The sequence below is a fragment of the Dendrobates tinctorius genome, unplaced genomic scaffold, assembly GCF_039654945.1.
Source record: "Dendrobates tinctorius isolate UK_male_01 unplaced genomic scaffold, ASM3965494v1 ptg000116l, whole genome shotgun sequence".
In the NCBI taxonomy this organism is placed as follows: domain Eukaryota; kingdom Metazoa; phylum Chordata; class Amphibia; order Anura; family Dendrobatidae; genus Dendrobates; species Dendrobates tinctorius.
In genome coordinates, this window is record NW_027361784.1 from 26,256,985 (window position 1) to 26,281,764 (window position 24,780).

Here is a 24,780-nt window from a genome sequence, read left to right on the forward strand (position 1 = left end):
CTGCCACGAGAAGTGGTGAGTTCTCCTTCAATGGAAGTCTTCAAACAGAGGCTGGACAGACATCTGACTGGGATGATTTAGCGAATCCTGCTTTGAGCAGGGGGTTGGACCAGATGGCCGAGGAGGTCCCTTCCAACTCTACGATTCTATGATTCTATGATGTCTGTAGTCCCACACAGAGACTGTGAGTACGGCGTGTACTGCCACCCCGTATCCTCACAGCTCTCTACAGCAGGACCAACGAGCCTAACACAGGTGTGTGCCAGCCATTTGGTCCTCGTCCCCTGTCTCCCACCCACTCGCCTACCTTGTCGGTTAGGATGAGACGCGGACATCCTACTACAGGAAGCACATACGCTGGATAATCAAGGTACTTTCCTTTCCATCAGAAGAACGGATCAAGATGGTGGGTAAGTATAGGGCCCCTAAATCGCTATATAGGATCACGGCACCCTTCTCTAGCACCAGGGGGTCTCCCTTTGTCAGAGACTCCCATGCGCAGCTTCTTTTCACCCTGCACCTGTTTTTCCCCAGGCTGCTCTTACTTATTTATCCTGCAGCCAGGCTCCAGACAGGGTTTCTTTGGGAGCGGGTGCCGCGGCTGTTCTGCGGGCCTCCGCGGCCGCCACATCTAATCTAGGCCCCGGCTTCATTTGGGGCCTTGTCCTGCGTCGTGGCCACGCCCACCGCCTTCTCCCCTCATGTTAGGCGTCCCTGAGGCGGCGCTCTCTCCACCCACCCCCAGCCTGGCTATTTTCAGCGGGCGGCGCCATCTTTAGCATCGGCGTTTAGCCCCGCCCATCTTCTTCCTCGGTCTCTGCAGGAAAGCGCGCGCTTCCTGCTCTGTCCCTCTCAGGCTGCCGCCATTTTCACAGCCTGTCATCCGGACGCTGTTCCCACTGCCGTGCCCCTGCAAGCCCAGACGAGCCGTGCATCTTCAATTGCTGGAAGCAGCTACAGGACATCGGACCGTGAGTAGCTCTGCAACTGCAGACTGACACCCTCCTCTGTCTCCTGTCCCCCAACCTTCCGGCACTGCTTCAGTGGCTTTCCGTCATTATGTCTAACTCTAAGTCTGACCGTGCGCGTCCTCTTGCACCTTAATCAAGTACTTTGCGTGTTCATCTTGCAATCGCGAACTTCCCTCAGGTCAGTCCACTCCCCTCTGCCTAGACTGCAGCAATCCCATTGAGCCCGCCGCTCAGGAGCCCCCTAATGTTTCATGTGAGAGTGGAACCCCCCCCCCCCCCATTCCCGAATGGGCCTCTTCTCTATCTCAATCAGTGGCAGATCTCACCAGGGTCTCTCAGTTCCTCGTGGCTGTGCTTGATAGGTTGCCCCTGGACACTTCTGCAGGGTCCAGCAGGGCTCAAGAGCCTCTCTGAACCAGCCAGCATGAGCCGCAAAAGGCCCAGGCAGGATCTCCGGCCGGATTCCTCCTCTCGCCCCATCTCTCCGCATAGTCCACCCCAGCAGTCTCCTTCCCATCCTTCCTCACCCGAGTCAGGCGAAGCGTTCTTGGATGCGCCATCCGAAGAGGTCTTAGAGCTGGATTCGTACCATGCCGTGGACATGAAGGTTACGGTACAGAACCTCATTGCAGCGATTAACCACGCTTTCAAGATCACAGACTCCCCTGCAAAACCCTCGGATCAGGAGGTTTTGTTCAGACAGGCCGAAGCACCTTCCAGAGTCTTCGCTCCTCACTGAGTTTGGCAAGCTCCTTACCAGGGAAAGAGAAAATCCGACCAGACGCTTTCAAAGAGGGAAACGTCTCGGCGTGCTGTATCCATTTTCTCAAGAGCTCACCGACAACTGGTCGGCTTCTCCCTCTGTAGACGCTCCTGTGTCCAGACTATCTAACAACACAGTCCTTCCGATTTCAGGTGTGGCGTCTCTAAAAGATTCTAACGACAGGATCATAGAATCCTTAGCAAAGTCAGCATTCGAAGCGATGGTGCTAATCCCTACCTTTGCTTCCATTTGGGTAGCCAAGGCCATTGCTACTTGGGCAGAGGATCTACGCCAGGGCATTCTTGATGGAGCCCAGCCAGAGCGACTGGCCGAGCTGGCCAACCAGATTTCCCACGCAGGGGAATATTTGGTCTCTGCCTCCTTAGATGCCGCGTCTTGCGCAGCTCAAGCGTCCAGCAACGTAGTTGCAATCCGGCGTACAATTTGGCTCAAGGCTTGGCAGGCGGATTTGTCATCAAAAAAGTCCCTTACCAATCTGCCTTTTCAGGGAGCGCGTCTTTTCGGATCCCAGCTGGACCAGATTATTAAAGATGCCACTGGGGGCACAAGCTCTCTTCCTCAGTCCAAGCCACGTAGACCCCCTTCAAGGCGTCAGTTTCGGCCCTTCAGCCGCGTTGCGAAGGCAGAAACCTTTTTCAACCAACAAAGGCCGCAGGCACGCCAGGATAGGAAGAAGGTCTCCTTTAGGCCTACTCCCTCCTGGCAATCTTACTCCTCCCAGGGCAGATCCTCCAGGTCCAGAACCGGACGGTCCACATCGGCATGACTATCAACAAGGCTCCGAGGCGCAGCCTCAACTGGGCGGGCGACTTCTTTTTTTTGAGACGTCTGGCTTGCCTCGGTGGAAGACACTTGGGTCAGGGAAGTTGTATCCTCAGGATACAAGATAGAGTTCGTCTCTCGGCCCCGAGATCGCTTCTTCGAGTCTCGACCTCCAAAAGGGGTATCAGCGTACTCAGGACAAATTGCACAATAACTTTTAGGGTCCTGGTACCCTTGGGAAAATAAAAATTGGGGATGAAAAGATCATTTTTGTGGAAAAAATGATTTTTTTTAATTGTACCGCTTTACGTTATAAACTTCTGTAAAGCCCTTGTGGGTTCAAAGTTCTCACCACATATCTAGATAAGTTCCTTGGGGGGGTCTAGTTTCCAAGATGGGGTCACTTGTGGGAGGTTTCCACTGTTTAGGTACATCAGGGGCTCTCCAAACGTGACATGGCGTCCGATCTGAATTCCAGCCAATTTTGCATTGAAAAAGTCAAACGGCGCTCCTTCCCTTCTGAGCTCTGCAATGCGCCGAAACAGTGGTCCCCCCCCCCCCCCCCCCCCACATATCAGGTATCAGCGTACTCAGGACAAATTGCACAATAACTTTTACAGTCCAATTTCTCCTGTTACCCTTGGTAAAATATAAAAAATTTGAACCTGAAGTGTTTTTTTTTTTTTGTGAAAAAAGTTAATGTCCATTTTTTTTTTTTTTTTTTTATTTTATTTTAATATTCAAAAAATTCCTGTGAAGCACCTGAAGGGTTAATAAACTTCTTGAATGTGGTTTTGAGCACCTTGAGGGGTGCAGTTTTTGGAATGGTGTCACTTTTGGGTATTTTCTATCATATAGACCCCTCAAAGTGGCTTCAAATGTGATGTGGTCCGTAAAAATAAAATGGTGTTGCAAAAATGAGAAATCGCTGGTCAACTTTTAACCCTTATAACTTCCTAACAAAAAAAAAATTTGGTTCCAAAATTGTGCCTGATGTAAAGTAAACATGTGGGAAATGTTACTTATTAAGTTTTTTGTGTGCCATATCTCTGTGATTTAAGGACATAAAAATTCAAAGTTGGAAAATTGCGAAATTTTTGCCAAATTTCTGTTTTTTTTCACAAATAACCGCAAGTTATTTGAATGAAATTTTACCACTAACATGAAGTACAATATGTCACGAGAAAAAAATGTCAGAATCACCGGGATCCATGGAAGCGTTTCAGAGTTATTACCTCATAAAGGGACAGTGGTCAGAATTGTAAAAATTGGCCCGGTCATGAACGTGCAAACCACCCTTGGGGGTTAAGGGGTTAAGTGTTTTTGCAGGGGAAAAAACGCGAAAAATCCTGAATGTGGGCACACAGGCTTAATCTGTGAGTCCTCTTCAATAAAGGAGAGTGAGCTCTATAAAGTGAGGGAGGGAAGGGGATCCATGTTATTAGGTGTTTGTAAGATAACTTCCTGTTCGTTGCGCTCTACGTTTTTTCTTTTAAATAAGTGACCAAATTGTCAGTTTTGAGATTTAGCGATTTATGCTGTGTTCACACTTTGAGTTTTTACTACATTTTTTTATGCAAGTTTTAACTGCGTTTTACAGTACCAGCAAAGGCTGAGATTTCAGAAATCTAAGGCTATGTGCACACGCTGCAGATTTACACAGATTTGTATCTGCGGATCCGCAGGTAAATTGACCTGCGGTTTGACACCTGGACAATGGAATAGGTGGCAAACTGCAGCGGAATCCGCAGAAAGAATTGACATGTCAATTCTTTCTATGGATTCAAAACCGCAGCTTTTCCGCAGTTAAAAATCTGCAGCATGTGCAGAGCAGAATGTAAATCACATAGACTTACATGCTGCTGTACACTGTCTGCAGAACTGCTGCAGATTCGCAGCGGATCCGTAGCAAAAACCGCAGCGTGTGCACATAGCCTAATGGTTTTTTTTTCCTGACTGATTTCGTGAACTGCTGCATTTTTTTTTGTTGTTGTTTTTAAGCCTCAGCATGTCAATTTTTTTGTTTTTTGCAGTGTGTTTTTTTTTCACCCAGGGAAGGCAATAAGTAAATGCAAAAAAAACACAGGTATGGGGTTTTGTTTTTTTTTTTTTTTTTTGCATTTTGGTGCGCTCGGCGCACCGTCAAATGGGCGCAGCGCAAGCAAAATCCTACTAGCGCACGGGCTGCGCACCCTATGCTAAAGATAGGGTGTGCAGATCACATGCAGCAATGTGCGATAGTAGGAGGAGATGACCGCAGGGGGCGGGGCTTAGCGGCGCCGTGCACTGCGAGCAAATACACCATACTGGCGTGTGAAACTAGCCTAATCTGTATCTTCTCCCTTTTAGTTTCATTCCATTGCGTCTCGTGTTTGCATGTGCAAATGAGGGTGCTTTTACACTTACCGTGTTTTTGTGGGCTGATTTGGCGGCCCCAATAGATTTCTATGGGGCCGCAATATCAGCCTACAAAAAATCCACGGTATGCCGTGAGGGCCGTTTTTGCGGCCTTGATAAGATAGAGCGTGCTCGATCTTTTATAGGGCGTATGGACACGGCCCCCATTGTTAATCAATGGGGCCGCAAAAACAAACGGAAGTTTGTTTTTCGATCCACAAACTTTTTGGCGATCCATTATTGGGGGAGACCACAAAAAATGCGGCGATATGGACTGCAAAAAAATGTGGTAAGTGTAAAAGTAGCTTGAGAATAAGGATGATACCTCTACACTGTGACAGCCCTTGAGATATTTGTAAACCGCTATTAAGTCTCCTCTTGGCCTTCTTTTTTGCAAACTAAACATTCCCAGATCCTTTAAGGCTAAGTTCACACGTAGCGGAACTCTCACGAAAATTACCGCGAGAGTTCCGGAATTACATTCCGCGGGAAAATCGCATTTTAAATTCCCGCGATTTTCCCGCAGAAAAACTAGCATTTTGCAAGCGTAATTAGCTTGCAAAATGCTAGCGTTTTCCAAGCGATCTGTAGCATCGCTTGGAGAACTGATTGACAGGTTGGTCACACTTGTCAAACATAGTGTTTGACAAGTGTGACCAACTTTTTACTACTGAGGCTGCCTATGCAGCCTCAGTAGTAAAAGATAAAATGTAAAAAATAAAAAATGGTGTTATTCTTACCTTCCGGCGTCCCGCGCAGCCTTCCCGCCTCTCTCCACGCTCCCGTTCCGCAAGATAAATGGAAATGCTGCTGTCTGGAAAGATGCGCTGCAGGTGATCCGAAGGCGTCGGTGCACACATGGTGGACATGGGATTTCTTGAAATACCATTCACTATGCTGTAACACTTGGATGTTGTGGAACTAAGCAGCGTTTACTGACCGTGTGCACCTACCCTTACATATGTTACTTGCCTGCATCTTTAGTAATGCAGCCCAACTACAGAAAGATGCTGCTGCCGGACACCAACATGGGAGATCTTGTTCCTAAGACCAAAGTATCAGGGTTGTTGACACATTGCTGGAGTCAGGGTATCTGCACCTACAATCGCGCTGCTCTCATATGGCAAAAACCTGCAGACCTGTTGCCCTTTAATGCAGCGTGAGTACGGTACGCTCATAGGGTTCATGTTTCGATAAAGTTTTAAGTATTACAATTAGGTGGAGGATCAACAAATGATAGATCTCCAGAGATGAAAAATTGAATTCCACCGGAGCAAAGACTGATTTATAACAGTAACTATAGCTGGTTTGTAAGTATAACAAATGTCCATAATGCAGGTGTATGGCAATGAAAAGTGGCCTGATGCTAGATGGCTCAATGTGTTAAAAAGAATGACCATTCGAAACCAAATAAATAAAAAATATATATAAATATGCATCTATTTTTTTTTTTTTTCTCCTATGCTTCACTTTTTGTAAGGTGATATTAATCCTACAATGAAAATCCCCAGTGTGTGAATTCAACTTTAAAGCAGGAGAATAATGTTTGTGTATTTGTCCCCTTTTAGAATTCTTTCTCTAACAAAAAAAATGATGGAGGCGGCCATGCACTGCGCTCACTGAGCAAGAAAAAGCCTGAAAATGGACATAACCTTTCAGATTCGAGCTTTGACAAAACTAATGAATCACCAATCATGGGTAACACAGAAGAGAAAAGGTTTTCTAGGTACGTCCACCTGACACTGGCGTGTCTTCTGTTTTGTCTCTAATTGTTAATGGAGCATATTTGTAAATTGTGTATAAATATTTCTATATATTACACCATTCATTGCTTTTTTTAGCAAATGTAGCCACTGTATGTAACTGCTAAGCCATGGCAGTATCATTGAAAACTTTGTCTGTAATTTTAGGAGACTGGCTAGATTGCAAGCAGATGCAGCACCAAATGACAAAGACGGTACGTAGGGGGAGAGGTTTGTTAACACTGGTCTTCCAATCTTAAACTGAAGTGCATTGTAATATAATGTGCTAAATGTATTAAGAGTCGGGGATTTTGGTATACTGGACCATCTTGAGCAATTCTGGACTGAAATTGAAATTACGCTCGCTATGTATTAGCCAATACAGACTTGTGCTAATAATTATTGTATATAAGAAATCTGTTGCTGCATCCAGCACATTTATGTGGTGTAAATGTCTCCCTAAGCCCTGTTTAACACATCCGTTTTTTGGCATCCGTCAAAGTGTGAAAAAAACGGATTCGTTTTGCCGCAAACGGATCTGGTTTTTTTTTTTTTTTTTTTGACGGATCCGCGGTAGCCGCTAATGGAAGTCTATGGGACAAAAAACGGATCCTCAAAAAAATGGCGGATCCATTTTTTAACGGAAAACGACGGATTTAGACGGATTTTAAATAACGGAAGTGTGATCCAGGCCTAAGTCATTCCCTAGTCTTTTATTTTCTGTTAGTTTTCAATATATCTGGTTGCCTTAGGTCAAAAATAAAATGTCTACTAAAGCTGTGACTACATGGGTAAATTACTAAACCGTTTAAGGTTTGTTCTAACTCTGCGTCATTGCGGCTTTTTATGTAAATTTTCACCTGCGTTTTACTGTACCAGCAAGATGTGAGATTCCGAAATCTCATGCACAAAGCTAGTTTTGTTTTTTGTTTTTCTGACCTTAGTGTTGTGTTTTGCTTGTTTTTTGCACAATAGAGCATGCCATCTCTTTAAGCGATTTCCACCCATTGAAAGTAATGCGGGGTAAAAAAAACGCAGGTATCGAATTTTGCTTTTTTTTGTTTTGTTTTCTACCAAAACCATATCAAGTAGAATGAGTTTGTTTTTTGGTAATTAAACTTTATCAGCATGCACAAGAGACAAATGTAGCATGGCAAAAACACAGCAAAAAAAACACAAGCAAAACCTGCAGCAAAAGCGCAATGTGTGAACATAGCCTTACTATCCACTGCTCTGAGTAGGTTTGTCATTCACTGCCGGTTTTGCATCGTTTGGAGATGACTGTACATAAATCATGTCTGTCCTATACCAGCAGTGTGCTTGGGGATATATTAGAGAGCAAGTCAGTAGTTAGTTCTTGTAAGCGGGCAATATGTTCCTGGATAAGGGTCAAAACTTGATGACTAGACAGCTGAGTCAGAGCTCCTGATAGATGTGTTTTCAGTGTATGACAGATGTTTTGGGGTATTTGGTGGTTTAAAAAAAAAAAAAGGCAAATGATAAATTGGGAGACAAAAGTCACTTGACTTTCCCATCTCCAGTCCATACTTAATGCAGCAGCCAGGGTCATCCATCTGGTTAATCGGTACTCGGACTCGTCCGCTCTTCGCCAGTCATTACACTGACTGCCCATTCACTACAGGATCCAATTCAAAGTACTTGTTCTCACCCACAAAGCTCTCCACAGTGCCGCATCCCATTACATCTCCTCCCTCATTTCTGTCTATTGGCCTAACCGACCGCTGCGCTCTGCAAAAGACTTTCGACTAACCTCTGCACTAATCCGTACCTCCCACTCCCGACTCCAAGACTTATCCCGCGTTGCGCCAATCCTCTGGAATGCTCTACCCCAAGAAATTTGGAACAGCCACAACTTGCACAATTTTAGGCCCTCCCTCAAAACACATTCAGAAAGGCCTATCACGTTCCCTAATCAAGGTCATTTTATGTAAAAGTGTGCATGTGTAGCCCATTCACTATCTCCATCTATCCCTCACTCCCTCGAGATGGCTGGACCATCATTGTAAATGCACACCTGTACTCTGTATCTCCCCCACCTTATTGTAGATTGTAAGCTCTCACGAGCAGGGTTGTTTTATTTTGCTTTAATCATTATATTATTGTTAACGTTGTTACTTTTGATGTTTGAACCTGTTTAACTGTAAAGCGCTGCGGAATATGTTGGCGCTGTATAAAGATTATTACCTACAAGAATTATGCACGCTGAAGCCTCTTGTTTTCTATTTTGGGGAATGTTTAAACTTTTTTTTTTTTTTGCCTTGTATACAAATCAGATCATCTTGAAAGTGAAGAGAACAGTCAATTGAGAGCCAGAAGTGCGGAGAAAGAAAATGCTCATGAAGTGAATGGAGATGTTGAGGTTCGCCGCAGTGGCAGGATCAGGAGAAGCAAATACACCACCACAAACCAGTCTGTGCTTTTCGACAAGCTTATAACAAAGTATGTATAAATAGCTAACAGTATGTGCCCACGGTGTCTTTGAGATGTCCATGGATGTTTTTCAGGGCAAAAGTGCTTCAAGAAAAAGTCGTCTGTTTTCCTAAAGCATCTTCGCCTGTGTCTTTTACGCTATAATTTCAAGTAACAAGACGTTATCTCTTTCAGTACTGCCGAAGCCGTTCTACAAAAAATGGACGATATGAAAAAAATGCGTCGACGCCGAATGCGTGAGCTTGAGGACTTGGGAGTTTTCAATGACACCGAAGAAGTAAATATTTCATTGTTTTTCTTTTTAATTCATTCAGATGTCTGTTTTTTCACACAGATAAAGTGATTCCCACTTTTCCAAATTAGGTGATTCCAAAGAATCCCCTTAGAATCCGATTTATGCTGTCTAATTGTAAAATATCGACAGAGACCATTATGTGTCCCTTCCTGTAGCGGTCATCAAATCGCACCTCATCAGCCACAGTAGTTCAGCTCTGGAGTCATGTCTTTTAGATGTCAATATGAATCAACTGAAGGCTTCATTTGTAGAAAATTGCCCAGTTTTCCATAGAGAGAAAGTTGGCAAATAGCTCATGAATACCTGAACTCACGGTGGCTGATAAAATCATGTGTTATAAGAAGTGCAGCAAAGACATAGTATATAATAAACTGATGAAACCATGGTCTGTCGCTACTTTATACTGCCTTCAGAATAAACCTGATGACAGATTCCCTTAAGGGCGCCTTCATAGATGATCCAAAGGTTGGGGTTAGATGTTTGTCAATAGGAAAATATGAAATGAATATTCTTAATATTCAGCTTGGAGATATGAGGTCTCTCCTTCTTGGTTTCTGACTGGGTGGGTTCTTCATCAGTGAAGGTTTTGGTGAGTAACACAGCTATAATATTGAAATAACTACAAAGTGCAACACAAGTTCTCTAACATTCAGCCATCATATGTTTGTTGTGGAGTGTACACTGCTAGCACTGTATTTGCAGAGAGATAAGAAAAGGGCATCTGAACAAGCACACTGCTAGGATGGCAAGAGCCAAAATTAGAAGCACACGGAAGGCTACATGTGGGCAATGGTGATTTTGCAAGATTTTATAACAGCAGCTTGTCAGGAACTGAGGAGGAGGGGAGTAGCTAACTGCTGTATAGAAATCAATTGGCTGGAGAGAGGTAGCTGGTATGTTGAGTTAACCCCTCTTCTGGTATGTAACTACTGCGTACTCTAGGCAGACTCTTGTGGCCTGAGCTCCATGATAACACTATGCAAGATAAAAGCTCTCATTGCAGGAGAATGACAGCAGATAGAAAAAAAAAAATTAATTGCTAACTTTCTTGTTTTAATGCTGTCTAATAAGCCTGGTTATTCTCTTAAACCCCTCTCCGACATTGGGCGTAATAGTACCCTGACGTCAAACTCCCTTCCTCCCTTTGATATGGGTTCCGGCGGTGAGCCCACATCTTTCCAGGGACGTATCAGCTGTTTTGAACAGTTGACATGTGCCCGGAACAGCCGCGAGTGGAATCGCGATCCACCAGCGGCATTTAACATGCGCTTCTGGCAAACGCCTGAAATCCGCCCACCGGTGACCACTGTCACGTGATCACGAGTCACCGGTGGGTTGGCATGACAACCAGAGGTGTCTTGGAGACCTCTATGGTTGTCAGTGCCGGATTGCCATGATCGCTACCCAGTGGTCGGCACTCATAGCAAGTCAGTAAATCTACATACAGGTGATCTGATCGTTGCCTGTATGTACTAAGGCCGATCGGGCTGTGGCAGCTTCTAGTCTCCCATGAAGGCCTGTAAAGCATGCCAAATTTAAAAAAAAAAAATTCAAGTGTAAAAAATCAAACATATTTGGTATTGCCCCATTCAGAATCGCCTGATCTACCCATAAAAAAAAACTAACCCGATTGCTAAACGGCGTAGCGAGAAAGTCAAAATGTCAATTACGTTTTTTGGTGGCCGCGACATTGCATTAAAACGCAATAATGGGCGATCAAAAGATCTTATCGGCACCAAAATGATATTAAAAACGTCAGTTCGGCGCGCAAAAAATAAGCCCTCACCCAACCCGAGATCATGAAAAATGGAGACGCTACGGGAATCGGAAAATGGCACAATTTTTTTTTTTTTTTTTTTGGCTTAAAGTTTAGATTTTTTTCTCACCACTTAGATAAAGAACCTAGACATGTTTGGTGTCTATGAACTCGTAATGACCTGAAGAATCATATAATGGCAGGTCAGTTTTACGAGGGGCGCCTGAAAACTTCGAGGCCCACCCATGAAATCTTTTTTGCATGGTCTTGTTTTGCAATTCAATATGTTATTTAGTTAGTTGAATGGTCTCATGAGCAATCTGAATTTGATTTTTTTTTTTTTTTGTTTCCGTTACAGCATTTTAAAGTTGGGTCGCAAGGCTGAAATATGGAAATGGAGAAGTTGGCTGTTGCAATGGCTGCAATTCCACCTTCCACCAACGTGCTTTTTTATCTGTGGGAATAGGTGATAGTCTGAGGGAGCCAAATCAGGGGAATAGGGTGGGTGCTGAAGCAGTTGGAAACCACAGGAGTGAATTGCAGCAGCCGATGTGTGAACTTTGCCAACTTCTCCATTTCCATATTTCAGCCTTGCGACCCAATTTTAAAATGCTGTAACGGAAACAAAAAAAATCAAAATAAATCCAGATTGCTCATGAGACCATTCAACTAACTAAATAACATATTGCATTGCAAAACAAGACCATGCAAAAAAGATTTCATTGGTGGGCCTTGAAGTCTTCAGGTGCCCCTCGTAGCTTTTAGTGAACATAGTAAAAAAGCAAAACAAAAAAGTGTGATTGCAATTTCACTGCACTTGTAATTTTTTTTCCCGTTTTCTAGTATACGACATGGTAAAACCAATAGTGGTGTTCATGGCCATATTGACTGAAAACTAAAAAAAGTTATGGCTCTGAGAAGAAGGGGAGTGAAAACGCAAAAAAGAAAATACCTCCGGGGGTTAAGAGTTATAGCGGTTTGAAAAGTCAGGCCATAAAGGCTATGGACACTTAAAACGGAAAAAAATATTTTTACACATGATAGTTACCTTTAGATAATAAAGACTAAAAATTAGCCCAATCTTCATTTATTTTCAAACCCTGATATGCAATTTGTAGCCTGATCCAAATTTTTCTCCCACTAACATTGGCTGAATCTGACCATAGATAATATTTTTTTTCTGCCTTCCCTTCAACTGCACATGCTTTCTCCCCGCTCCACTGAATCTGTAAAATATCAACCCTGCTGCCATCTGTATCACTGAAAAGGCAGTGGGAGAGCAGAGAAGCATCAGCAGTAGGAGCTCTGGTGGATTTATATCAGTTTTGCAGATCTCTCTCATAGATAAAGGACTTGCAGAAGGACGCACAGCAATTGGACTATTTAGAAAGTTGCTAAACTTTGCATATAGGAAGCAAATAAATAATGCCTCCAATACAATTTATAAGACAGCTGATATGGGTATTAAGACTCTGATATGCTTGTGTTTCAGGAAAATATTGACATGTATTCTCGTGTGAAGCAGAAACGCAAAGAGCCTGAGCTCGATGAAGAAACCACAGACAATCAGGAAGAAAGTGGAGGTAACTGAGCCTACTCAGTGTACGCAGGTTCTGAGCTCACAGTATTAGGAAACGGTATTACGAAATGCTAGCTGTGTTTTTCCGAAAACCTTTTTTTTTTTTTTTTTTTCTGATCTATGGTTTGAGCTCAGTGATTGGCAGCAGCGTTCTTTAAGTGCTGTTATCATGATTTCTCTATCACTTCATTGGGGGACACAGGAACCATGGGGTGTATGCTGCTGCCACTAGGAGGCTGACACTATGCACAGAAAAAGGTTAGCTCCTACTCCACAGTATACACCCCACCAACCGGAACTAATTTCGGCAGTTTAGCTTAGTGTCAGTAGGAGGTGGACCATGGGTCTTTCATTAGACCCATATCTACCTCAGTGTGCGTCGTTTCTTTTCAGGTTTCCGGAGGTATACAGAGTGAATGGTCACATCTGTAATCCCACAAAGAGACTGAGTACGGCGTTTACCGCCACCCTGTATCCTCATAGCTCTCCATGGCAGGACCAAGAGCCCCTAACACGGATGCGTGTCAGTCGATCCAGACTGGTCCTCGTCCCCCGTCTCCCACCCACTTGCCCACCAGAGCCTGTCGGTTTGGAAGAGGCGCGGACATCCTTCTACAGGATTCATGAACGCCACCTGGATGATGAAGGTACCTCTTCCTTCCCCAGGTTTTTCCTCCTCAGAAGACAGAGCAGGCAGAGGGTAAGTATGGGGCTCCTGAGTGGCATGTCTCCCGAGGAATCACGGCTCCTCTCATCATTTGCCCCCCGTGAAAGCCTCTTTCCTCACCCTGCGCGCTCCCCGGCTGCACTTACCTTATTCCATCTCTGCAGCCGGGCTTCAGGCAGGGATCCAGTCGGGAGCGATCGCCGCGGCAGTGCAGCGATGTCTCCGTGCCGCCCCGTGTTCCCCGGCGGCCGCCGCTTTTACTCCAGGCCCCGGATTCTATTTGGACCTTGCTCTGCGTCGCGGCCACGCCCCCCACCTTCATCCTTAGGTGGGCTTCTCTCCCGCCCGTTTTAGGCCTGCCCACCGCCCTTCCTCCGTGTTATGCGCCCCTGGGGCGGCGCTCGGCCAGGGCGGTGCACTCCCACTTCTGGCCTGCCTATTGTCTGCGGGCGGTGCCATCTTCGGCCTCCTAACTGTGGTTAGCTCCGCCCATCCCTCTTCCTCGGTCTCATTAGGAAAGCGCGCGCTTTTCTACCCTCCTCCTCTCAGGCTGCCTCCATTTTGTCAGTCGGACTCGGTCTCCTCTGCCTGTGGCCCTGCAGATCCAGACGAGCTGTGCAGCATCGCTTGCTGGAAGTACCTACAGGACACCGGACCGTGAGTAGCTCTGCACTGCAGACTGACACCCTCCTCTGCCTCCTGTCCCCCAACCTTCTGTCACTGCTTCAGTGACTTTCCTTCATTATGTCTAACTCTAAGCCTGATCGTGCTCGTCCTCCTGCTTCCTCCACTTGCACTTTAGTCAAGTACTTTGCATGTTCTTCTTGGCAAACGCAAACTTCCCTCAGGTCAGTCCTCTCCCCTCTGCCTCGACTGCAGCAATCCCATTGAACACGCCACCCAGGAGCCCCCTATTGCTCCACGTGAGAGTGAATCCCCCATTCCTGGGTGGGCTTCTCTATCACAATCAGTGGCGGATCTCACCAGGGTGTCTCAGTCCCTAGAGGCCGTTCTTGATAGATTGCCCCTGGACACTTCTGCAGGATCCAGCAGGTCACAAGAGGCTCCATCTGAGCCAGCCAGCACTAGCCGCAAAAGGCCCAGGCAGGATCTCTGGCCGGAATCCTCTCCTCTCCCCATCTCACCACATAGTCCTTCCCAGAGTCAGGCGAAGCGTTCTCGGATGCGCCATCCGAAGGGAATTTAGAGCTGGATTCGGACGATATCGCGGACATGAAGGTTACGGTACAGAACCTCATTGCAGCAATCAACCACACTTTCAAGATCAGACTCCCCTGCGAAACCCTCAGATCAGGAGGTTTCGATCAGACGGGCAGAAGCGCCTTCCAAGGTCTTCGCTTCTCACTCTGAGTTTGACAAGCTCTTTACCAGGGAAAGAGAGAATCCGACCAGGCGCTTTCAAAGAGGGAAGCGTCTCGGCGTGCTGTATCCATTTTCTCAAGAGCTCACCGACAACTGGTCAGCTTCCCCCTCTGTAGACGCTCCTGTTTCCAGGCTAACAACACGGTCCTTACGATCTCAGATGTGGCATCTCTGAGGGATTCTAACGACAGGATCATAGAATCTTTGGCAAAGTCAGCATTCGAAGCGGCTGCGACTGTGCTAAGTCTGGTTTTTGCTTCCACTTGGCTAGCAAAGGCCATAGCTACTTGGGCGGAGGGTCTCCGCCAAGGCATTCTTGATGGACCCGAGCTAGCCAACCAGATCTCCCATGCAGGTGATTATTTGGTCTCTACCTCCTTAGATGCCGCGTCTTGCGCAGCTCAAGCGTCCAGCAACGTATTTGCAATCCGGCGTACCATTTGGCTTAAGGTTTGGCAGGCGGATTTGTCATCGAAAAAGTCCCTTACCAATCTGCCTTTTCAGGGAGCGCGTCTCTTCGGATCCCAGCTGGACCAGATGATTAAAGACGCCACTGGGGGCACAAGCTCTCTTCTCCCTCAGTCCAAACCTCGTAGACCCCCTACAAGGCGTCAGTTTCAGCCCTTTCGGTCCTTTTGTCGTGACGACAGAACCTTTTTCCAACCAACAAAGGCCGCAAGCCTGCCAGGATAGGAAGACGGTCTCCTTTAGGCCCACTCCCTCCTGGCGATCTCACTCTTCCCAAGGCAGATCCTCCAGGTCCAGACTGGACGGTCCACATTGGCATGACTATCAGCAAAGTCCCGAGGCGCCTTCCCAACTCAGCGGCCGACTCCTTTTCTTCAGAAACGTCTGGCTTGCCTCGGTGAAAGACGCTTGGGTCAGGGAAGTTGTATCCTCAGGATACAAGGTAGAGTTCATTTCTCGGCCCCGGGATCGCTTCTTCGAGTCCCAACCTCCAAAAGATCCCGCCTTAGTTCCGGGTTTCTTTGCATCCATCGCCTCTCTTCTCAGTTCCGGGGTGATTGTGCCCGTTCCCGAAACAAAACGATTCACAGGGTTTTACTCAAACCTATTTGTAGTGCCGAAAAAAGGCGGCGCTGTTCGGCCCATTCTGGACCTTTAAACCACTGAACAAGAGGGTCCGCCTGTGACATTTCAGGATGGAGTCCCTTCGTTCAGTAATCGCTTCCATGGAGGCGCAGAAATTCATGTGCTCAGTAGACATTCAAGATGCCTATCTGCATGTCCCCATTTTTCCCGGGCATCAGAAATTCCTGCGTTTCGCTATTCACCAGGACCACTACCAGTTTGTCGCCCTACCATTCGGTCTCGCCACCGCGCCCAGAGTGTTTACAAAGATCATGGCGGCGTTGATGGCCCTGTTGAGGATCAGAGGTCCCGTCCTCTTTCCGTACCTCGACGACATTCTAATCAAAGCTCTGTCTTTTCCCCAGGCTCTCAAAAGTCTAACCATCGTTCTCGACACCCTGTCCAGATTCGGGTGGCTCGTCTACAAAAGGAAGTTCGCCCACCAGGGAACGCCTCAGCGATACACAAGATTCGGAAGGCATCTGTGACTCCGACTTCGACTCGGACAACGAAACGGAGGGGTCCCCTGGCGTCTCCCCGACCGTCCCGATCTGTCACAAGGCCCGTTCTACCACCAGAACTCGGGGGCTCTCAATTTGACGGCGTGGCCCTTGAAACCTGGGTTCTAACCCAGGCAAGACTCTCACCGGACGTCATCGGAACCATGATCAGGGCACGGAAGCCAGCCTCCGCCAAAATTTATTACCGTACCTGGAGAACCTTCTTTACCTGGTGCGAATCTGACGGCCATATCCCACTCCCTTATTCTCTCCCCAAAGTACTTGGTTTTCTCCAATCGGGTCTGGACGCCAAGCTGTCCCTGGGCTCGCTTAAGAGCCAGGTGTCAGCGCTCAGTGCTTTTTCAGAGACGCATTGCTAACAAGACGCAAGTAAGGACTTTTCTTCAGGGGGTTTCCCGATTGGTTCCCCCCTACAGACGTCCACTAGAAACGTGGGACCTCAACCTGGTCCTGACAGCATTGCAGGGACCACCTTTTCTAACCCCTTAAGGAAGTCCCTCTCCGCCTTCTATCCGAGAAGGTGGTCTTTCTGGTGGCAATCACCTCGCTACGCAGGGTGTCTGAACTGTCAGCACTCTCTTGCAGACTGCCCTTCCTGGCTTTTCAGCAGGACAAGGTAGTTCTCCGTACGGTCCCATCCTTCCTTCTGAAGTTCGTGTCCAACTTCCACCTCAATGAGGAAATTTCACTGCCATCCCTTTGCCCGGTTCCGGTTCATAGGGTGGAGAAAGCTCTGCTTGACCTCATCAGGGCATTGCGGCAGAGACTGCTCTGGACCCGAGAAGGGTGAATAAAGAAAAAAAAAAAAAGTAGGGAATGGGCTTTTCCGAAACCAGAAAATCTTTTTAAAGGGGTTGTCCAGTTGAGAAAAAAATTTATAGATGCAGCATGGTGGCTCAGTGGTTAGCGCTGCAGCCCTGGGTTCGAATCCCACCAAGGACAACATCTGCAAGGAGTTTGTATGTTCTCCCTGTGTTTGCGTGGGTTTCCTCCGGGTACTCCGGTTTCCTCCCACATTCCAAAGACATACTGATAGGGAATTTAGATTGTGAGCCCCATCGGGGACAGTGATAATGTGTGCAAACTGTAAAGCGCTGCGGAATATGTTAGCGCTATATAAAAATAAAGATTATTATTGCGTATATACGTGTCTAGGACTGCACCCGTCTGGAAGTCTGATTCCCTTTTCCTTCCGGAAGTCGTCCGCCAGGGTCTGCCGGCTTCCAAGGCTACCCTTGCCAGGTGGATCAAATCCACCATACAAGAGGCTTACTGCCGAAAAATTTCTTTTCCTTCCGGCCGGTATTACGGCACACTCTACACGGGCGGTAGGTGCCTCCTGGGCCATTCGGCACCAGGCTTCGGCACAACAAGTGTGTAAGGCGGCCACTTGGACTAGCTTACACACGTTTACAAAACACTACAGAGTTCGTACCCAGTCCTCACCGGACGCGAGCCTGGGTAGACGGGTTCTGCAGGCGGCGGTGCCCCAAGTTTAGGGACCTGTCAGCACAATATTCGTCCATTGCTTCCCACCCAGGGACTGCTTTGGGACGTCCCATGGTTCTGTGTCCCCCAATGAGGCGACAAAGTAAAGGAGATTTTTGTGTACTCACCGTAAAATCTTTCTCTTAGCCTCTAATTGGGGGACACAGCTCCCACCCTGTTGCCCTTAAGGGCCGTTGTTTCGGTTAAGTTCTCATATTGTTCTTTGCGCTCGTACATAGTGGCCTTTTTTACAGGCATGGTTATGGTTTTTTCTGTTATGTTCCTCCTAATGCTTTTGCACAAAACTGGAGAAGGCTAACGCCGTCCCGGGGTGTATACTGCAGAGGAGCCATAGTTAATCTTTTCAGATTATGCATATTCGCCTCCTAGTGGACAGCAGCATAACACCCATGGTTCTGTGTCCCCCAATTAGAGGCTAAGAGAAAGAGATTTTACTGTGAGTACACAAAAATCTCCTTTATTTGAGGGGGAAAAAAAATATTTTTATTTTCACGACTCCGCGTTGTAAACTTCTGTGAAGCCCCTGGAGGTTCAAAGTGCTCACACTTCATCTAGATAAGTTCCTTAGGGGGTCTAGTTTCCAAAATGGGGTCATTTGTGGGGGAGCTCCAAAGCTTAGTCACACAGGGGCTCTCCAAACACGACATGGTGTCCGCTAACGATTGGAGCTAATTTTCCATTCAAAAAGTCAAATGGCACTCCTTCCCTTATGAGCCCTGCCGTGCGCCCAAACAGTGGTCCCCCCCCCCCCACATATGGGATACCAGCGTACTCTGGACAACAACTTTTGTGGTCCAATTTATCCTGTTTCCCTTGGGAAAATAAAAATTAGCTTGCTAAAATATATAATTTTTGAGGAAAAAATTTTTTTTTATTTTCTCTGCTTTTGTGTTATAATCTTCTGTGAAGCACTTGGGTGTTCAATGTGCTCACCACACATCTAGATAAGTTCCTTCGGGGGTCTAGTTTCCAAAATGGGGTCACTTGTGGAGGAGCTCCAATGTTTAGGCACACAGGGACTCTCCAAATGCGACATGGCAACCGCTAAATATTCCAGCATATTTTCCATTTAAAAAGTCAAATGGCGCTCCTTCCATTCTGAGCCCTGCCACGCGCCCAAACAGTGGTTTATGACCACATATGAGGTATCTGTGTACTCAGGAGAAATTGCCCAACAAATCTTAGGATCCATTTTATCCTGTTGCCCATGTGAAAATTAAAAAAATGATGCTAAAAGAATTTTTGTTGGAAAAATTAAAATGTCCATTTTTTCCTTCCATGTTGCTTTAGTCCCTGTGAAGCACCTGAAGGGTTAATAATCTTCTTGAATGTAGTTTTGAGTGACTGAGGGGTGCAGTTTTTAGAATGGTGTCACTTTTGGGTATTTTCTGCCATATAGACCCCTCATAGTGACTTCAAATGTGAGGTGGTCCCTTAAAAAAAAAAAAAAAAAAATGGTTTTGTAAATTTTGTTGTAAAAATGAGAACTCGCTGGTCAACTTTTAACCCTTATAACTTCCTAACCAAAAACATTTTGTTTCCAAAATTGTGCTGATGTAAAGTAAACATGTGGGAAATGTTATTTATTAACTATTTTGTGTCACCTAACTCTCTCTGGTTTAACAGAATAAAAACTCAAAATTTGAAAATTGCGAAATTTTCAAAATTTTCGCCAAATTTCCTTTTCTCGTTCGCCTTATTGGGGGACACAGAGACCATGGGGTGTATGCTGCTGCCACTAGGAGGCTGACACTATGCACAAAAAAAGGTTAGCTCCCCTCCTCCGCAGTGTACACCCCACCGACCGGCAGGGAATTCCCCAGTTTAGCTTAGTGTCAGTAGGAGGTGGACACGGGTCTTTCATTAGACCCATATCTACCTCGATGTGCGTCGTTCCTTTTCAGGTTCCGGAGGGATACAGTGTGAAGAGTCACAGCTGTACTCCCACAAAGAGACTGAGTACGGCGTGTACTGCCACCCCGTATCCTCATAGGTCTCTACGGCGGGACCAAGAGCTCAGCACGGATGCGTGCCAGCGATCCAGATGGTCCTCGCTCCCCGTCTCCCACCCACTCGCCCACCAGAGCCTGTCGGTCTGGATGAGACGCGGACACTACATAAGACAGACAGCGTGGGATATTGAGGTACCTTTATTGATTACCAGACGGAGGTAAGTATGGGGGCCGAGTCACGTCCTCCTCATCCCTAGATGGGCATCTCGGCGGCTCCAATCTTATTCAAAGCGGCCACTGCGGCCGCCGCAATTACTCCTGGCCCTGGCGTCAGAAGGGGCCTTTCCCGGCGTTTTCCCCCCCGCCTTCAGTCCTGGGCCCAGCAGATGGCAACGGCGCTCTGCAGAGCGGTTGCCGCGGCAGCGCTGCGGGACCTCCGCGCCGCCGCTATTAATTTAGTCCCCGGCTTCATTTCGGGCCTTCTGCGTCGCGGCCACGCCCCCCGCCCCTTTCTTCTAAGCGGGCTTCTCTCCCGCCCGTCCCAGGTCCTCCCACTGCCTCCTTCTTGCACCCCAGCCTATTCTTGGCCAGCGGGCGGTGCCTCCTTCAGCCAGGCAGTTAACGCCGCCCTTCTTCTTCCCCTGGAAGCGCACGATCTCCCATTCCTCTCAGGCGGTCGCCATCTTCCCAGCCTGTCAGCCGGATGCAGTTCTGTCAGCCGGACATCGCTCTCTGGGCCCGTCAGCCGGATTTCGCTCTGACCTGCAGACAAGCCGGATAGCATTGTCTCTGGGGACACCGGACTGTGAGTAGCGCTGCAGACTGACACCCTCCTCTGCCTTCTGTCCCCCAACCTTCCGGCACTACCTCAGTTATCACTATGTCTAACTCTAAATCTGATCGTGCCCGCTCTACGGCTCCCCCCTGCACTCTAGTCAAGTACTTTGCGTGCTCTTCTTGCAATCGCAAACTTCCCTCAGGTCAGTCCATTCCCCTCTGCCTGGACTGTAGCAATCCAATTCAGCCTGACGCCGCGCAGGAGCCATCTATGGCCCCATGTGAGAGTGAACCCCCCATTCCTGGCTGGGCTTCATCTCTTTCTCAATCAGTGGCAGACCTCACCAGGGTGTCTCAGTCCCTGGTAGCCGCTCTGGATAAGTTGCCCCTGGACACTTCTGCAGGGTCCAGCAGGCCTCAAGAGATTCCGTCTCAGTCAGCCAGCGTTAGTCGCAAAAGACCCAGGCAGGATCTCCAGCCGGAATCCTCCCCTCGTCCCATCTCACAGCATAGTCCGTCTCAGCAGCCTCCTTCCCGGGCCTCCTCTCCCGAGTCAGGTGAAGCGTTCTCGGACAGGTCTTCTGAGGGGATTTTAGAGCTGGATTCGGACCAGGGTGCGAACATGAAGGTTACGGTGCAGAACCTCATTGCAGCGATTCACCAGACCTTCGAGATTGCTGACAACCCCCCCCCCCCCCCCCCCCCCCCCTGCGAAATCCTCAGATCAGGAGGTTTCGTTCAGACGGGCGGAAACACCCTCCAGGGTATTTCCTTTCCATTCCGAGTTTGGAAAGATTTTTACCAGGGAAAGACAAGATCCGACCAGACGCTTTCAGAGAAGAAAGCGTCTCGGCGTACTGTACCCGTTTGCTAAAGAGCTCACGGACAACTGGGCTGCTTCTCCCTCGGTGGACCCACCCGTGTCCAGACTTTCTAATAAGACGGTTCTCCCGCTTTCAGGCGTGGCGGCTCTAAAGGATTCTAATGATAGGATTATAGAATCCCTAGCTAAGTCCGCCTTCGAAGCGGCTTCAGCGGCATTATGTCCAAGCTTTGCTTCGTCTTGGGCAGCAAAAGCCATAGCGACTTGGGCAGAGGATCTTCGTCAGGGCATCCTAGATAAAGCACAACCAGAGCGATTGGCCGATCTCGCCAATCAGATTTCCCATGCGGGGGATTATCTGCTTTCTGCTTCTTTGGATGCCGCATCCTGCGCCGTTCAGGCGGCAAGCAACGTTGTGGCAATCCGACATACAATTTGGCTCAAGGCCTGGCAGGCGGACTTGTCTTCTAAGAAGTCTCTTAATAATCTGCCATTTCAGGGAGTACGCCTCTTTGGATCCCAATTGGACCAGATTATTAAGGACGCCACCGGAGGCACGAGTTCCCTTCTCCCTCAGTCTAAGCCTCGCAGACCTCCACTAAGGCGTCAGTTTCGACCCTTTCGGGCTTTCCGCCGTTTCAATACGGCGGAGAACCCATCCAACCAACAAAGACCGCAGGCGCGCCAAGATAGAAAGTTTCCTTCAGACCCACTCCTTCCTGGCGATCCCACTCTTCCCAGGGCAGACCATCCAGATCCAGGTCTGGACGGTCTACATCTGCATGACTATCGTCAGACTCCCGAGGGTCCCTTCCGATTGGGAGGTCGACTTCTCCTCTTCAGGGACGTTTGGCTGGCCTCAGTAGAGGACGCTTGGGTCAGGGAGGCTGTATCGTCAGGATACAAGATACAGTTTGTTTCTCTTCCACCGAATCGTTTCTTCGAATCCCGTCCTCCAAAGGATCCAGCCTTGATTCCGGGGTTCTTTACGGCCATCACCTCTCTGCTCAGTTCCGGTGTGATTGTGCCCGTTCCCGTCTCGGAGCGGTTTACAGGATTTTATTCAAATCTTTTTGTGGTGCCGAAAAAAGGCGGGGCGGTCCGACCCATCTTGGATCTCAAGCTTCTCAACAAGAGAGTACGCCTTCGCCACTTCCGGATGGAGTCGGTTCGTTCGGTAATCGCTTCCATGGAGGAGCAGGAATTCATGTGTTCAATAGACATCCAAGACGCCTATCTACATGTTCCCATATTCTCCGGACATCAGAAGTTCCTGCGGTTTGCGATTCGCCAGGAACATTACCAGTTCGTCGCGCTGCCCTTCGGTCTCACCACCGCACCCAGAGTCTTCACGAAGATCATGGCTGCGTTGATGGCCTTGTTGAGGATCAGAGGTCTTGTTCTTTTTCCGTACCTGGACGATATTCTGATCAAAGCTTCCTCTTTTCAACAGGCTCACCTAAGTTTGACGATCGTCCTAGACACCCTTTCCAATTTCGGGTGGATCGTCAACAGGAAAAAGTCTTGTCTGATTCCTTCTCAACGTCTTGTGTTTCTGGGCCTACTGTTCGACACGCGTCGGTCAAGGGTCTTCCACGAGAGAAGATTCTTTCCCTGCAGCAGGATGTACGATCGCTGCAGACCACACGATTTCCGTTCCTCCGAACAGCTATGAGGGTCCTGGGAAAGATGGTGGCGGCGATAGAGGCAGTTCCCTTTGCCCAATTTCACGCCAGACCTCTCCAGCACGCCATTCTGTCGAGGTGGAACAGGTCGGCTCTGTCCCTGGATCGCCTTGTACGTCTTTAATGCCGGGTCAAGCGGTCACTCAACTGGTGGTTGACGTCACCTCTTATCCACATGGGTCGGTCTTTTCTTCCCATTCACTGGCAGATTGTAACAACGGATGCCAGCCTCCTCGGCTGGGGTGCAGTGTTCAGCCATCACACTGTTCAGGGTCGTTGGTCGACTCAGGAATCAGCCCTGCCGATCAACGTCCTAGAGATACGAGCGATCCATCTGGCTCTAGTCCACTGGAAGAGGCTCCTCAGGGGCCTGCCAGTCCGGATTCAGACAGACAATGCCACAGCGGTGGCATATGTCAACCGCCAAGGAGGGACACTGAGTGTCTCAGCCCTGGCAGAAGTGTCCAAGATCCTTCAGTGGGCAGAGATTTCGGTACCGACAATCTCCGCGGTACACATTCCCGGCGTAGACAACTGGGCCGCCGACTTTCTCAGCCGCGAGGGTCTCGCGGCAGGAGAGTGGTCCCCACATCCGGAGGTCTTTCTTCAGCTCTGCAGTCGTTGGGGAACCCCGAACGTAGATCTGCTAGCTTCTCGCCTCAACAGGAAGGTCCCACAGTTTGTATCCAGAGCTCGAGATCCTCTCGCAGTGGGCGCCGACGCTCTGGCCATTCCTTGGTCACAGTCATTCCTTGGTCACAGTTCGAGCTCCCCTACCTGTTTCCTCCCCTGCCTCTTCTTCCCAAGCTGTTGAAGAAGATCAAAGCAGAAGGAATTCCAGTCATTCTCATCGCCCCGAATTGGCCCAGAAGGTCTTGGTTCGCGGACATTGTCAACCTTCTCGCGGACGCCCCCTGGAAGCTTCCAGGCAGATCTGCTGTCTCAAGGTCCGATTTGCCACCCCAATTCTCGGCCGCTCAATTTAACGGCGTGGCTGTTGAGACCGAGGTTTTGAAACGAGCAGGATTCTCCGGTCGTGTAATTCATACCATGATCCGAGCCAGGAAGACATCATCTTCCAAAATTTACTACCGTACTTGGAAGGCCTATTTCACTTGGTGTGAGGCCAATAACATCGCGCCTATGTGCTTTTCGCTCCCTTCCGTTCTGGCGTTTCTTCAGGCAGGGCTGGATGCGGGGCTTGCTCTCTGTTCCTTGAAGGGTCAAGTTTCGGCGCTGTCCATTTTATTTCAGAAGACTTTGGCCTCCCGCCCTCAGGTCAAAACCTTTCTTCAGGGCGTGGCTCACACGGCTCCTCCGTATCGAGCGCTCGTGGATCCATGGGATCTTAATCTGGTTCTTGAGGTTCTGCAAGGTTCTCCCTTTGAACCGCTCAGAGAAGTCTCCCTTTCCCTTCTCTCCTGGAAGGTAGCCTTTCTGGTGGCCATCACCTCCATCCGGCGCGTGTCAGAATTGGCGGCTCTTTCTTGCCGCTCTCCTTTTCTGGTACTTCACCAGGACAAGGTAGTGCTGCGGCTTCCGCCCTCTTTTCTTCCGAAGGTGGTGTCCTCCTTTCACCTCAATGAGGATATTGTTCTGCCGTCCTTCTGTCCGAGTCCAACTCATCCTCGGGA

General features: G+C 48.2%; 1 protein-coding gene across 3 annotated transcripts in view; it reads left to right on the plus strand.

Moving 5' to 3' along the window:
- Positions 1 to 24,780, plus strand: part of ATAD2 (ATPase family AAA domain containing 2) — a 78,383-nt gene that overhangs the window by 13,129 nt on the left and 40,474 nt on the right. For all 3 annotated transcript variants that reach the window (XM_073590289.1, XM_073590287.1, XM_073590288.1), the window contains exons 2-6: positions 6,483 to 6,640; positions 6,825 to 6,871; positions 8,951 to 9,116; positions 9,282 to 9,384; positions 12,651 to 12,741. In XM_073590289.1, the coding sequence (XP_073446390.1) occupies positions 6,483 to 6,640; positions 6,825 to 6,871; positions 8,951 to 9,116; positions 9,282 to 9,384; positions 12,651 to 12,741 (565 nt within the window). The remainder of the gene's footprint in view (positions 1 to 6,482; positions 6,641 to 6,824; positions 6,872 to 8,950; positions 9,117 to 9,281; positions 9,385 to 12,650; positions 12,742 to 24,780) is intronic.